Below are 14,389 nucleotides of genomic sequence, written 5' to 3' on the forward strand. Positions count from 1 at the left end.
CATCCTACATCACTGTACATCTCCCCATAGCTAGTACCTTATATCTCTACTTCAGTTAATTTCAAAGGTCCTTGTACTTATGGACATAAGTTCTTTTACTAAAAACACTTTGGACCTCTCCTTCCCTCTTCTAATTGGGCTTCCACGTCCATCATTTAATGGTCAACGTTGACCCTTGTATTGTTGAGTTCACTATTCATTTCTATTTTCAGCATCATGAAATAATCCATTAATCAGTCAAGACAACAAACAACTGCAATAATCATGGCTCTGGGTTTAGTCTACATTGGCACTCAGGTGAATTCAGGTCAATGTTCTTGGCTGTCATTCCCTCTGACCATCTCTTGCAGTATTTACTGGGCTCTTGGACTCAAGAAACACCTGGGAGGAGTTTCTGACAGCAAGGTCTCAACATATGTGTCCCAACTCCACTCGGATGGCTGGTGATGGAGACAGAGTCTCTGTCTATAGACTAGATTGTGGAGTCAGGCATTGGCCCTCCAAATAGAGTTTTGACTCTGCAAGCACCAACCATGCCCCAATATAGTCCAAGGTTGCACAGGCTGAGGGACTGCAGCACAAGAAATATTTGTGGCTCCTTATGTCTGCTAGTTAGCATGTTTCCCTGTTGTAACTACTACCTCTAATAATTGATTTCCCTGTGGGACAGTGGTCTGGACAGATAGGAAAAGTTTCCCACTCATACTCTGTGTCTGAGATTCAATATTACAAGCCAGATGAATTCAGTATTCAGTGTTTATTACTTCTTTAATAATTTAACCTGTCTTCCAGAGGGATAAACCTTAAGATCCCAACACCTCACCCCATCCCTGAGTTCAGGTTTTCTCCAGAGTCTAAGCTTGTGGATTTTGTCTTGGTTAGGTTCCTAATCAAGGAACAGCCTTCACTCCTGGTGAGTCATAGCCTTTTGATTCTAGAGAAAATTAGAATTCCCATCTTCAAAAGTAGGATAATTTTGATCCTTTAATATAAAACCTCTGACAGTGTAGTGCTTGGATTTATGAGAGTTTTGCCAAAGCAGTTAAGAGCTTCATACTTACAACACCAATTGAGAGCTGCCAGTTAGTCCCTCATTAGAAAACGTTTGTTATAAGAAGAGCCAGAGGGATGGGATGGGGAGGGAGGTGGAAGGGGGTTTCAAGATGGGGAACACATGTACACCCGGGGCAGATTCATGTCAATGTATGGCAAAACCAGTACAATAATGTAAAGTAATTAGCCTCCAATTAAAATAAATAAATTTTAAAAAAGAAGTGTATGGATTTTAGGACCATATAGGGACTGCATAACTTAATTTTTAGAAAACTCCATTCTATGAGGTGATACTATTCCAAACTCCATTCTCATTGCAGAAATGGGTTCATGGAAATTAGTGATCTGCACATTATAATCTGAATAAGGCAAGGGACCTTTTTTTGGAATTCTTTCAGGTTGTTTCTGGTTTTCAAACTATGGTCCATCTCAGAGATGCCTTTGCCAAGGGTGATATTTGGTCATGTTGAAGGGATACTGCTAAACTTCTGCAATGCCCAGGACAACACCCAGCACAAAGAATGATCCTGCTACAACAGGTCAGAAAGTGAGAAAATGAGTAAACCTATTCTAGACCAGGACTTTCCCCTCATCACTGTGCATACCAGTCACCCAGACACTAGTTCATATGCAGTTTCTGATCAGCAGGTCTTGCCTGGTGAGTCAAGAGGTTCATGGTGCAGATACTGTACTGTGGCCATTTTTGAGTGAGCAAGGCTGTGGTTTTATTTCAGAATCTTGCATGTAGTTTTACGTTTTCTCCACTCCAAATTGTCTTCACCTGAGCTTTTGAATGAAAAGTGTAAGCATTCACTCCAGAAGTGTGATCGGTTCTATCTTTTTTTATACAATGACCCATGTATCATACCAAATAATTTATTTCTGAAAAGTCTGAAATGCTATTTTTCAAAGAAGATCAATTGTATATGTGTACGTTTATATATACACACACACACTCAGTTATATATGACTCTTTAAACTACATGGACTGTAGCGTGGCAGGCTCCTTTGCCCATGGAGTTTTCCAGGCAAGAATACTAGAGTGGGTATCCATTCCCTTCTCCAGGGAATCTTCTTGACTCAGGGATCGAACCTGCATCTCCTGCATTGTCAGGCAGATCTTTACCACTGAGCCACCATGGAAGCCCAAAAGTCCTTGACTTTGTTTTATGGCTAAGCTATTATTATTTTGTCTTACTTGACTGCTTTCCTTTGATTCTGCATTTTTACACTTCTGTGATTAAATCTGGTCTCAGGGAAGACTAAGAGGCTAAACTTTTCAACACACAAGATGAAGGAGACACAGGAGGGTCTATCTCTAGGAAGACCCCAGGAGGTCCTGCTCAGTTTCACAACTAACTGATAGAATAATAAAACTGAATTGAATTGAAGGTAATTGTAATAGTCTCATTCTGTTTGCTTGAAGCATTTGTTTTGATACATGAAGATAACTGTCATGACTACTTCTGCTATTCACCTTTATTTTATATAAAATATGAAATCAAAAAATGAAACAGTGACTTCATTGCTATCCCTTTGAGGTCATGTGGAGAGGGTGGAAGAATATGTATGTTTGCACAACAGGATTCCAAGCTTTCCAGGGACTCATCCTTTAATTATGGGGATGAGATATAATGGTTGATATTAATACCATTCATTCTCTACCCTTTAGTGGTTTTGAGAAAATTCTGAGGAGTGGAAGGTATTTCATTTTGAGGAATGGAAGGAATCATATTTTGTGGAGGCAGTGGAAATTTCAAACAGACACAAGAAAATAATTTAATAGAAACCAAAACATGCCTACAGTCCTTCAGCTCAATGAATATACCTTTTAAATGAACACTGATAGTCCATATGTTAATGAGTATATGAGCTGCATGAAAAATACATCTTTCTCATAGATTTAATAGTTTGTCTCACCATACTTAGGTTTAACCCTACTCTAGGGCCTTGTGTGCTTAGTTCCTCTATCATGTCCTATTCTTTGTGAGCCTATGGACCTAACCCCCCAGGCTTTGTCCATGGGATTTTCCAGGTAAGACTATTGGAGTGTGTTTCCATTTACTTCTCCAGAGGATCTTCCAGATCCAGGAATCAAACCCGTATCTCATCTCCTGCATTGGCACGTGGGTTCTTTATAACTAGCATCACCTGAAAAGTCCACTCTAAAGCCTTGCTGTATCTATTTATTTATTTATAGGTGACTTCAGAGTAGACTCCACTTGGAGGTGTATTTTATTTGTCAATGGCCAATTTTTAATGACTGTGGTAGACCAAGTAGAGACAAGGTTGTACAGAAAACCAAGAGCCTAGTGAGTAAAATGCCCTTGACCTGTGACAAGCAGTATGTTAAGTTTGAGTTACCAAAAAGAGCATTAAGGTAGTGATATGTAAAGAATGATTTTCACAAAAGTGAGAAACTCTCGTCTCAGATTCTCTTGCCAGGAAGTATTTTCCCAATTTATGGGAATGGTACATCTCATGACTATTTCTTTTAGTCAGACAAAATGAAAAATACTCAGTATGGCCTATTTTATTTTACAGGAAATAATTATTAAGTGATCCATGGAGACTCCTAAAATAAATGTGTGTATTTTCAAATATTTCACTTCCAAGATTGGAAATGTAATTCCAAGAGTATGAACATGAAAAAGGGAAAAATCAAGGATATCAGAAATGTCACCAAATACATAAATTACATAAAGTCAAAAGCAAAATAGAAATGCCAAAGAAAATAGAAGAGGCAATGCTCTACTTCCACAATTTGATCAAAGACTGACAACATTGAGCTCAGGTTTTGAGCTGAGGTCAAAATGCCCTATTTTATTTTACAGTCACCTTTTCAAAGAGGCATTTTACAGTCACCTTTTCAAACAGTATTTTCAGACCCCTCTTTAAGTCTCTATTTCTCAGGCTGTAGATGAAGGGGTTCAGCATGGGTGTGATCACAGTGTACATCACCGAGGCTCTTGCACTTGAGTGTGAGCTGTGGGTAACAGCAGAGCTAAGGTACACGCCTAAACCCGTACAATAAAATAAGGAGACAACTGAAAGGTGAGATGCACAGGTGGAGAATGCTTTATACTTCCCCTGAGCTGATGACATACCTTGTATGGAGGAAACTATCTTAGAATAAGAGTAAAAGATACCAGTGAGGGGACCACCCGCCAGCAGTAGAGCTACAGAATACATCACCATGTTATTGAGAAAGGTGTCAGAACAGGCAAGTTGGATCATCTGATTGAGTTCACAGAAAAAGTGGGGGATTTCTAAGACTGTGCAGAAAGCCAGATGCAACACCATTAAGCTTTCTAACAAGGAATGCAGGACACTGATGACCCAGGACAGCAGTACCAACCGTTCACAGAGCTGGGGGTTCATGATGACCGTGTAGTGCAGGGGGTGGCAGATGGCCATGAAGCGGTCATAGGCCATCACGGTCAGCAGTAAAATGTCTAGTACTACAAAAAGTGTGAAAAAATATACCTGTGTGATGCAGCCTTCAAATGTTATAACTTTGCTCTGGGTTTCGATATTCCATAGCATCTTTGGGATGGTGGTGGAGGTGAAGCAGATGTCTACAAAGGACAGGTTGGAGAGGAAGAAGTACATGGGGGTGTGAAGGTGGGGGCCTGAGCTGACGGCCAGGATGATGAGCACGTTTCCAAACACAGTAATCAAGTACATGGTGAGGAAAAGCCCAAATATGAGAGGCTGTAGTTCTGGTTCCTCTGAAAATCCCAGAAGATGAAATTCGGAAACCCTCGTTAGGTTTTTTGGTTCCATTTGGTGAAGGTGACTACCAGGAAAGGGGCAAAGTAACAAGACTCATTTTCACACAAATGGGCACTACTCACATGGTTGAATTGCTGTCTTTTTAAAATATTTTTCCATAAAAATATTAACTTCAAAATTTTGTTCATAGATTTTGTGCACTTTAGGGAACCACTTGAGTCATCTCTAATTAGCAAACGTGTGCAATTATCAGTGTTTTCACCAAAGTGTCATGTATTCAAGTTTTAATGAAAAATTCTTTCATGCATCTTAAAAATATAAATTGAATAGTGACAAAGTCTCAATCTTGTCATTGCAGCGAATGTAGGGTTCTGAAAACAAAAGCTCCTAAGATCCCATTTTGGTGACAGAATATAAGCCAACAAAAATTAAATAGCGTGTCAGATGGTGGCAAGTGTTTTGAAGCATAAAAAAGAGACATGATGTAGAAAGTCAAAAGGGAGTATGATTTTTCATGTATGTTTAGGTAAGATCGATGAACAAGGTGCTATTAGAACAGAGACCTCAAGGATAACAGAACTAGGGCCATGAGCATACCTGGGGCAGTGCATCTTGGCAAGGCAGCAGCTTATTTGAAGGTCCTGAGGAAGGTGCTCATTTAAGATATTCCAGTCCAGAAAAGGAAGCCAGTCTGGGACATCAGCAGGAGGGAGAGTGAGGAGAGATGGTGTCAGAAGATGTTGAGGAACAAGGGGGTCTCCCTCCTGCCACTGAAACATCAAGTCACAAGGGGTTTTTCATCCATGTTTTTTACCTTCTGCACTTTGTGAAACTCAATATTAATAAAGCCATATGAGAGACAATTAATGGAAAATCCAAAACCAAATTCTAAAGAAAAGCTTATGATAATTATAACTTATATCTCTAATTCAATTTTTTATAACAAGACATTGAAAGAGATAATACGACAGCAAGTTGTTAAAATATGAGATGGAAGCACTAAGTTAGAATTTCCTCTTATTCAGAAACATACGGATTCCAATATGCATGTGGAAGATAAGGGTGACATTTATTCAAATGTAAAGAAGGGAAGTTTTCAAATGGAGGCTGAACATGACGCAACTTTTAGTATACATTTAGAGTGAAAGGACCATGAGGAATAAGAGATGTGGAAGTAGTTCAAAATATGCAAAAATGTGATGTATTTGCACAACATATGAAGAAGAACATTCCTTTTCATTTATGTTTAAGGCAAGGATTTGCAAGTGAAGCATATTTGAGTGATGCCTCAATTCCCTCAGTTAAAAAAATATTGGAGAGGGCATAAGATGACTGACACAGATTTTACCACACAAAATTTTAATTTCTCAGAAATTCTGCAAAAATAATTGTATACATTACGACATATCTAAGGGCAAACAGCAATCTTGACAATAAAAATCCAATTCCTAGTTTGAAAGCATATAATAATTAAAAAAAAATATTGGGGCAGCAAAAATATGTTGAATTTCCTATATGAAAGCAAAGAACTTGACTGGTCAGTTTTTTTGTGTGTGTTGTTGTTGTTGTTGTTGTTGTTGTTGTTTACTTCAATTGATGCTACTTTGAATAGCATTGAAGATTTATTTAAAATGAGGCAGTAATGGGTTAACGATTCTATCAGATCAAACCAGTCAATCCTAAAGGAAATCAGTCCTGACTATTCATTGGAAAGACTGATGCTGAAGCTGGAGCTTCACTACTTTGGCCACCTGATGCGAAGAGCTTACTCACTGGAAAAGACCCCTATGCTGGGAAAGATTGAAAGCAAGAGAAGGGAACAACATAGGATGAGATGGTTGGATGGCATCACCAACTTGATGAACGTGAATCTGAGCAAGCTCAGGGATGGACAGGGATGCCTGGCATGCTGCAGCTCATGTGGTCACAAAGAGTCAGACACGACTGAGCAACTGGACTGAACTGAATGATTCAACACATATATTTAATATTATACATAATGAAATAATTGCAGGGTAAGCTCTTTGGCATACAATTTTGATGTAATTTTTTTATTTTAATATTAAGAGAGTAGAAACACTGAAATGTATGCCTCATCAAGGGCTGTTGCAGGGGAAATGTTTGCCAGCATTCTAGGTCTGGATCTTATTCATTATAGTTAAATATGCTTCTGCTAGAAAAAACATGCTACATCACTGTACATCCCTCCAAAGCTAATACCCTATAATTCTACTTCAGTTAATGACAGATGTACTTGGACTTTAGGTTCTACTTTGACTGAAAGCACTTTGCACACCCCACTCCCTCTTCTAACTGGGCTTCCATGTCCATCATTTAATGGTCAACATTGACCATTGCATTGTAAAGCTCAGCACTCACTTCTTTTTTCAGCATCATGAAATAATACATTAATTTATCAGTCAAGACAACAAACAAACTCAGTGTTTATGGCTCTGATTTAGTCTGCATTGACTCTCATACGAACTCAGGTGAATGTTCTTGGCTGCCATTCCCTTTGACCATATCCTGCAGTATTTACTGGGCTCCTGGACTCACCTGGGTAGAGTTTCTAAGAGGAAAGTCTCAAATAGATGTCCCAACTCCTCTTGGATGGTTGATGATGGAGATAGAAACTCTCTACAGATAAGACAGTGGGATGGAGTCAAGTATTGTTCCTCCAACTAGAGTTCTGACTCTGCAAGCATCAACCATGCCCCAATCTAGTCCAAGGCTGCACAGGCAGAGGGATTGCAGCACAGGAAATATTTATGACTTTTTATGTCTGCTCATTAGCATGAATCCTTTTTGTAACTACCACCTCTAATAACTGATTTCCCTAAGGGACACTGATCTGGTGAGATAGGAAAAGTTCCCTGCTCATACTCTGTGTTTAGGATACAGAGTACATAGTTTTACAATTTCTGCACACCAAATTGTCTTCACCTGAATTTTTGGATGAAAGTGTATGCATTTATTCCAGAGGTATGATCAGTTTTAATTTTTTAATGCAAGGACACATGAATCACAGAAAATAATATACATCTGAAAAAGTTTGAATTGGTATTTTCAAAGAAAATTTATAGTTTCAAATATTTAAAATCAAAACAAGGTAAAAGGTATTTAATAAATTAAAAGGTATTATTGTTGTTTCATTGTTAAGTCGTTTCTGACTCTTTGCAACCCCATGGCTTTCCAGGTTCCTCCGTTCATGGGATTTCCCAGGCAAGAATACTGGAGTGGGTTACTTCTATATTGTAAATTACTTGTCCATTTATACCCATAATCTTGATAGGAATGTGAATTAGCGCAGCTATCATGTAAAAGAGTAGAGAGACTGCTCAAAAAATTAAACATAAAACTACCTTATGATCCAGCTATTCCAATTAGAGTATTTATCCTAAAAATAACAAAAACACAAATTTGAAAAGATATATGCAACCCTAAGTTCATCACACCATTATTTTCAATAGCCAAATATGGAAACAACCTAAGTGTCCATCAATGAATGAATGGATAAAGAAGAAGGCATGTATGTATATAAAATGTAATGCTACACAGTTATAAAAAATGATGAAATCTTGAAGGAAGAAAATAAGAACGCAGAGTAAGAGGATGTGGAGCCCACCTTGCCCACAAACACACCAAAAATAATCTACACGTGACATATGCACACAACTGAGTTCAAAATAGATAACTAATAAGGACCTACTGTATAGCACAGGGAACTCTATTCAATACACTGTAATGGCTTACATGGGAAAAGAAACTTAAAAAAAGCTTCTACCTACATGTATTACAGATTCTCTTCTCTATACCCCTGAAACTAACCCAGCAATGTAAATCAATTATACCAGAGTAAAAATTTTTTAAAAGTAGTTGCATAAATAAAAAAGGTCAACATCCATTCATGATATAACATTCCTCATCAAAGTGGATATGGAGGGAACATATCTCAACAAATAATGGCATTTATGAGATAAACACAACCAACCTCATATTTTACAGTGAAAAGTTGAAAGCAATTCATATAAATTTAGGAACAAGACAAGGATGTCTACTCTCTCTGCTTCCAATATTCACTCCTAATAATTCAAAATACCAACAACATTGTCCACAGAAATAGAATTAATATTCCTAAAATTCAGGGCATCCCTGGTGGCTCAGATGGTAAAGAATCAGCCTGCAATCACGATTGCAGACTGGTATTACAGGTTCATCAACCCCTGGGTCAGGAAGATCCTCTGGAGTAGGAAATGGCTACCCACTCCAGTATTCATGTCTAGGAAATCCCATGGCTAGAGGAGCCCTGGCAGGTTACAGTACATGGGGTTGCAAAGAGATGGACACACCTGAGGGACTAACACACATACATGCCTAAAATTCATATGGAACCACAAAAGAACCTGAATAGCCAAAGCAATTGCAAAACAAAATCAACCAACCAACCAAACAACCCCCTTCCCTGACATGACAACAAAGCTGGGCTTATCATTCTCCTAAACTTCAGACTATACTGCAAAGCTACAGTCATTAAAATGGCATGGTACAGACACAAACAATCAATGGAACAGAATAGAGAGCCAAGAAATAAAACACACGCTTATGGCCAAATAACCCATGACAAAGAAGGAAAGAATAATAATAAAAAACAACAACAAAAAAATGAGTCCTTCACAAGTGGTGCTAATAAAACTGGACAGCTATGTATAGAGAATTAGATTAAAATATTTCTCACACCATATGCAAAAATAAACACAAATGGATTAAAGACTTAAATGTAAGACTGGAAACAATAAAAATCATAGAAGATAATTAGGTAGAACTGTCTTTGAGCTAAATAATAGCAGTATTTTTTGGATCAGTCTCCTAAAGCAAAGGAAATAAAAGCAAAAATAAACAAATGTGACCTAATTAGACTTGAAAGATTTTGCAAAGCACAGAAAGCCATTGAAAGCTTATTGATTCAACAATCAAAATAAACAAATGTGAAGGCAATTGTAAAAATCTGCTACTTCTTATTTTGGGCATTTACATCAATATTTGAGACAGCATTCATGCTCATTCTATTTTTCAAGTAACTTCAAAAAACTGTATTAACATGTGATCCTATTCAGGTTACTTTCCAGGAAACCAGGGAAAATTGTAATAAAATAAATACTTGTGGAGAAAAATAGGTAAGCCTGAATTACAAACTGGGCAAGAATTCAACCTCTCTTGTCAGTTTCCCTTTGATCATAATAATGGAAGAGATCTCTGATTATAATGAGGATTTATAATGGATGATGTTCAAATGTAAATTCATTGTTTCTTTTATTATTATGGCTAACTTTAGAAAAAAGTGAGATATTTATAATCAGAGATCTCTTCCATTATTATGATCAAAGGGCAACTGACAAGAGAGGTTGAATTCTTGCCCAGTTTGTAATTCAGGCTTACCTAGAGCTATGGAAAGATGCATGAGTGGGAAGTACTGTAAATTTTCAAGGGGAAACAGGAATATAATACAGCACGTCTCCTAGATATAATCGAGTTCCTTTCCAAGAGTGTATTCTTCAGTCCAATTTGTTCATAAGTCCAACAAAGTTGGCCTAGGTACCCAACTAACACAATCAGTTACATGGTACTATAATCAGTTTTTCTGGAGAAATGGCAACCCATTACAGTATTCTTGACTAGGAAATCCCATGGAGACAAGAACCTGGTAGTCTACAATCCACTGAGTCACAAAGAGTCAAACATGACTGAGCGAATAAACCACGGCCATCACTGTAATAAGTTTATACTACTTTTCACACAAATAACGCATAAAAAACAAGTACAAAACATAAAGAAAACGTTCTTAATCTTACTGTATAGTGCCTTGAAAAGTACAGTGGTAGAGTACAACAGCTGGCATATGGGGGTTGGCATTGAGTGAACAGACAAGAATTATTAACTGGAGGAGGGAGAGGAGATGGGAGATGGCAGAGATGAAGGATCACTAGCAGTAGGAGATGGAAGCTGAAATTCCGCTCATGCCTGATGCTGATGGCACAGGTTCTGGTTGCTTGCTGGATTCCTTTCATCTAACCTCTTAAAAAAAACTTCCCAATAGCTCCTGGGATACTCTGGTAGCTCAGTTGGTAAACAATCCACCTGCAGTGCAAGAGCCCCTGGTTCAATTCCTGGGTCAGGAAGTTCCGAAGGAGACAGGATAGGCAACCCACTCCAGTATTCTCTGCCTTCCCTGGTGGCTCAGATAGTAAAAAAGAAAAAAAAAATCCACCTGCAATGCAGGAGACCTGGGTTCAATCCCTGGTTTGGGAAAATCCCCTGGAGGAGGGCATGATGACCCATTCCAGTATTCTTGCCTGGAGAATTCCATGAACAGAGGAGCCTGGTGGCTACAGTCCATGTAGCCATGTAGCAAAGAATTGGACACGACTGAGAGACTAAGCCCTTGAAAAATCAATATACTGATGTCTTGATGTAGCTTTTTCTCCCATCAGAGATGACACGGCAGCACTGGATTGCATTCTGAACAGCTGCTGCAACCTTCATGTGCCATTGTGCAAGCAGGTCCTATGCCTCCAAAACTCACTTGTTCTTGTTGTTCAGCTGCTCAGTCACGTCCAACCCTGTGAGACACCTTGGACTGCAGCATAACAGGCTTTCCCATCCATCACCACCTCCCAGTTTGCTCAGACTCATGTCTATCGAGTCAGTGATGCCATCCAACCATCTCATCCTCTGTCTCCCCTTCTCCTGCCTCAATCTTTCCCAGCATCAGGATCTTTTCCAATGAGTTGACTCTTCTCATCAAGTGCCCTCTCAAATAAAGAAACCCCCCAGCTATTTCCTGTGTCCTGGATCTCTCCTGTTCTTCAGTTACATCTTCTCCCTCTTGTCTCTCTTATTAGTTTTGCTCGTCCTCCAGTTCCTTCTTTTCACCTTGCTCCACTGTCTCAGTATTTTCGTTTCCATCATTATTACTTGGTGCTTCTTAGCTGTACCAGCAATATCACCACAGCTTTTATGCTTGCTTCTGGACATCCTGGGCTTGAAATATAGAGTACTACTCTATGTTGGAGAATACTCTACACACACACACACACACACACACACACACACAGAATATGTCACCTAAAAGATCTTTTGGCCAAAAAGACCATGTGTGTGTGTGTATATATATATATATATATACACACATACACATATTTATACATATATCTCTCTACATGGACATCACCAGATGGTCAACACCGAAATCAGACTGATTATGTTCTTTGCAGCCAAAGATGGAGAAGCTCTATACAGTCAGCAAAAACAAGACCGGGAACTGATTGTGGCTCAGATCATGAACTTCTTATTGCCAAATGCAGACTTAAATTGAAGGAAGTAGGGAGAACCATTAGACCATTCAGGTATGACCTAAATCAAATCCCTTATGATTATACAGTGGAAGTGAGAAATAGACTTCAGGGACTAGATCTGATAGAGTGCCTGATGAACTATGGACGGAGATTCGTGATAGTGTTCAGGACACAGGGATCAAGCCCATCCCCATGGGAAAGAAATGCAAAAAAGCAAAATGGCTGTCTGAGGACACCTTACAAACAGCTGTGAAAAGAATAGAATGAAAAGCAAAGGCGAAAAGGAAAGATATAAGCATCTGAATGCAGAGATCCAAAGAATAGTAAGGGGAGATAAGAAAGCCTTCCTCAGCGATCAATGCAAGGAAATAGAGGAAAACAACAGAATGGGAAAGACTAGAGATCTCTTCAAGAAAATTAGAGATACCAAGGGACATGCAAAGATGGGCTCAATAAAGGACAGAAGTGATATGGACCTAACTGAAGCAGAAGATATTAAGAAGAGGTGGCAAGAATACACAGAAGAACTGTACAAAAAAGACCTTCATGAACCAGATAATCCCCATGGTGTGATGACTCACCCAGAGCCAGACCTCTTGGAATGTGAACTCAAGTTGGCCTTAGAAAGCATCACTACTAACAAAGCTAGTGTAGGTGATGGAATTCCAGTAGAGATATTTCAAAACCTGAAAGATGATGCTGTGAAAGTGCTGCACTCAATATGTCAGCAAATTTGGATAACTCAGTAGTGGCCACACTACTGAAAAAGTTCAGATTTCATTTCAATACCAAAGAAAGGAAATGCCAAAGAATGCTCAAACTACCGCACAATTGCACTCATCTCACACGCTAGTAAAGTCATGCTCAAAATTCTCCAAGCCAGGCTTCAGCAATACGTGAACTGTGAACTTCCAGATGTTCAAGCTGGTTTTAGAAAAGGCAAAGGAACCGGAGATCAAATTGCCAACATCCGCTGGATCATGGAAAAAGCAAGAGAGTTCCAGAAAAACATCTATTTCTGCTTCATTGACTATGCCAAAGCCTTTGACTGTGTGGATCACAATAAACTGTGGAAAATTCTGAAAGAGATGGGAATCCCAGACCACCTGACCTGCCTCTTGAGAAACCTGTATGCAGGTCAGGAAGCAACAGTCAGAACTGGACATGGAACAACAGAATGGTTCCAAATAGGAAAAGGAGTACGTCAAGGCTGTATATTGTCATCTGCTTATTTAACTTTTATGCAGAGTACATCATGAGGAACGCTGGGCTGGAAGAAGCACAAGCTGGAATCAAGATTGCCATGAGAACTTTCAATAACCTCAGATATGCAGATGAAACCCCCCTTATGGCAGAAAGCAAAGAGGAACTTCACTTGATGAAAGTGAAGGAGAGTGAAAAAGTTGGCTTAAAGCTCAATATTCAGAAAACTAAGATTGTGGCATCTGGTCCCATCAGTTCATGGGAAATAGATAGGGAAACAGTGTCAGACTTTATTTTTTTGCGCTCCAAAATCACTGCAGATTGTGATTGCAGCAATGAAATTAAAAGACACTTACTTCTTAGAAGGAAAGTTATGACCAACCTAAATAGCACATTAAAAAAGCAGAGACATTACTTAGCCAACAAAGGTCCGTCTAGTGGGCTATGGCTTTTCCAGGGATCATGTAGGGATGTGAGAGTTGGACTCTGAAGAAAGCTGAGTGCCGAAGAATTGATGCTTTTAAACTGGTGTTGGAGAAGACTCTTGAGAGTCCCCTGGACTGCAAGGAAATCCAACCAGTCCATCCTAAAGGATATCAGTCCTGGGTATTCATTGGAGGGACTGATGCTAAAGCTGAAACTCCAATACTTTGGCCACCTCATGTGAAGAGTTGACTCACTGGAAAAGACTCTGATGCTGGGAGGGATTGGGGGCAGGAGAAGAAGGGGACGACAGAGGATGAGATGGCTGGATGGCATCACCGACTCAATGCATATGAGTTTGGGTGAACTCCAGGAATTGGTGATGGACAGGGAGGCCTGGCGTGCTGCGATTCATGGGGTGGCAAAGAGTCAGACACGACTGAGTGACTTAACTGAACAGATATATATATAGATACACACAAGTTGACACTTGAACAAGACAGTTAAGGGTCCTGACTCTTCATGGTCAGAAATCCTCCTGTAATCTGACAGTCATTTTTCTATATCACTGACACAACCAACTGTAATAAAAATAATATAAATTATCCTGGTTGTTAAGTGTA

The 14,389-nt window shown here is 39.1% G+C and overlaps 1 protein-coding gene across 1 annotated transcript; it reads right to left on the minus strand.

Moving 5' to 3' along the window:
- Nucleotides 1-3,309: 3,309 nt before the first annotated feature.
- On the minus strand, nt 3,310-4,839 carry LOC129558129 (olfactory receptor 7A17-like). The gene is made up of 2 exons (XM_055428989.2): nt 3,929-4,839; nt 3,310-3,385 (listed from the first exon to the last, which is right to left on the minus strand). The coding sequence occupies exons 1-2, from the start codon at nt 4,837-4,839 to the stop codon at nt 3,310-3,312; spliced, it is 987 nt and encodes a 328-aa protein (XP_055284964.2).
- Nucleotides 4,840-14,389: the final 9,550 nt, after the last annotated feature.

This window comes from Moschus berezovskii, chromosome 8, assembly GCF_049115385.1.
Source record: "Moschus berezovskii isolate FMDL1 chromosome 8, NW_MosBer_1.0, whole genome shotgun sequence".
Lineage (NCBI taxonomy): Eukaryota > Metazoa > Chordata > Mammalia > Artiodactyla > Moschidae > Moschus > Moschus berezovskii.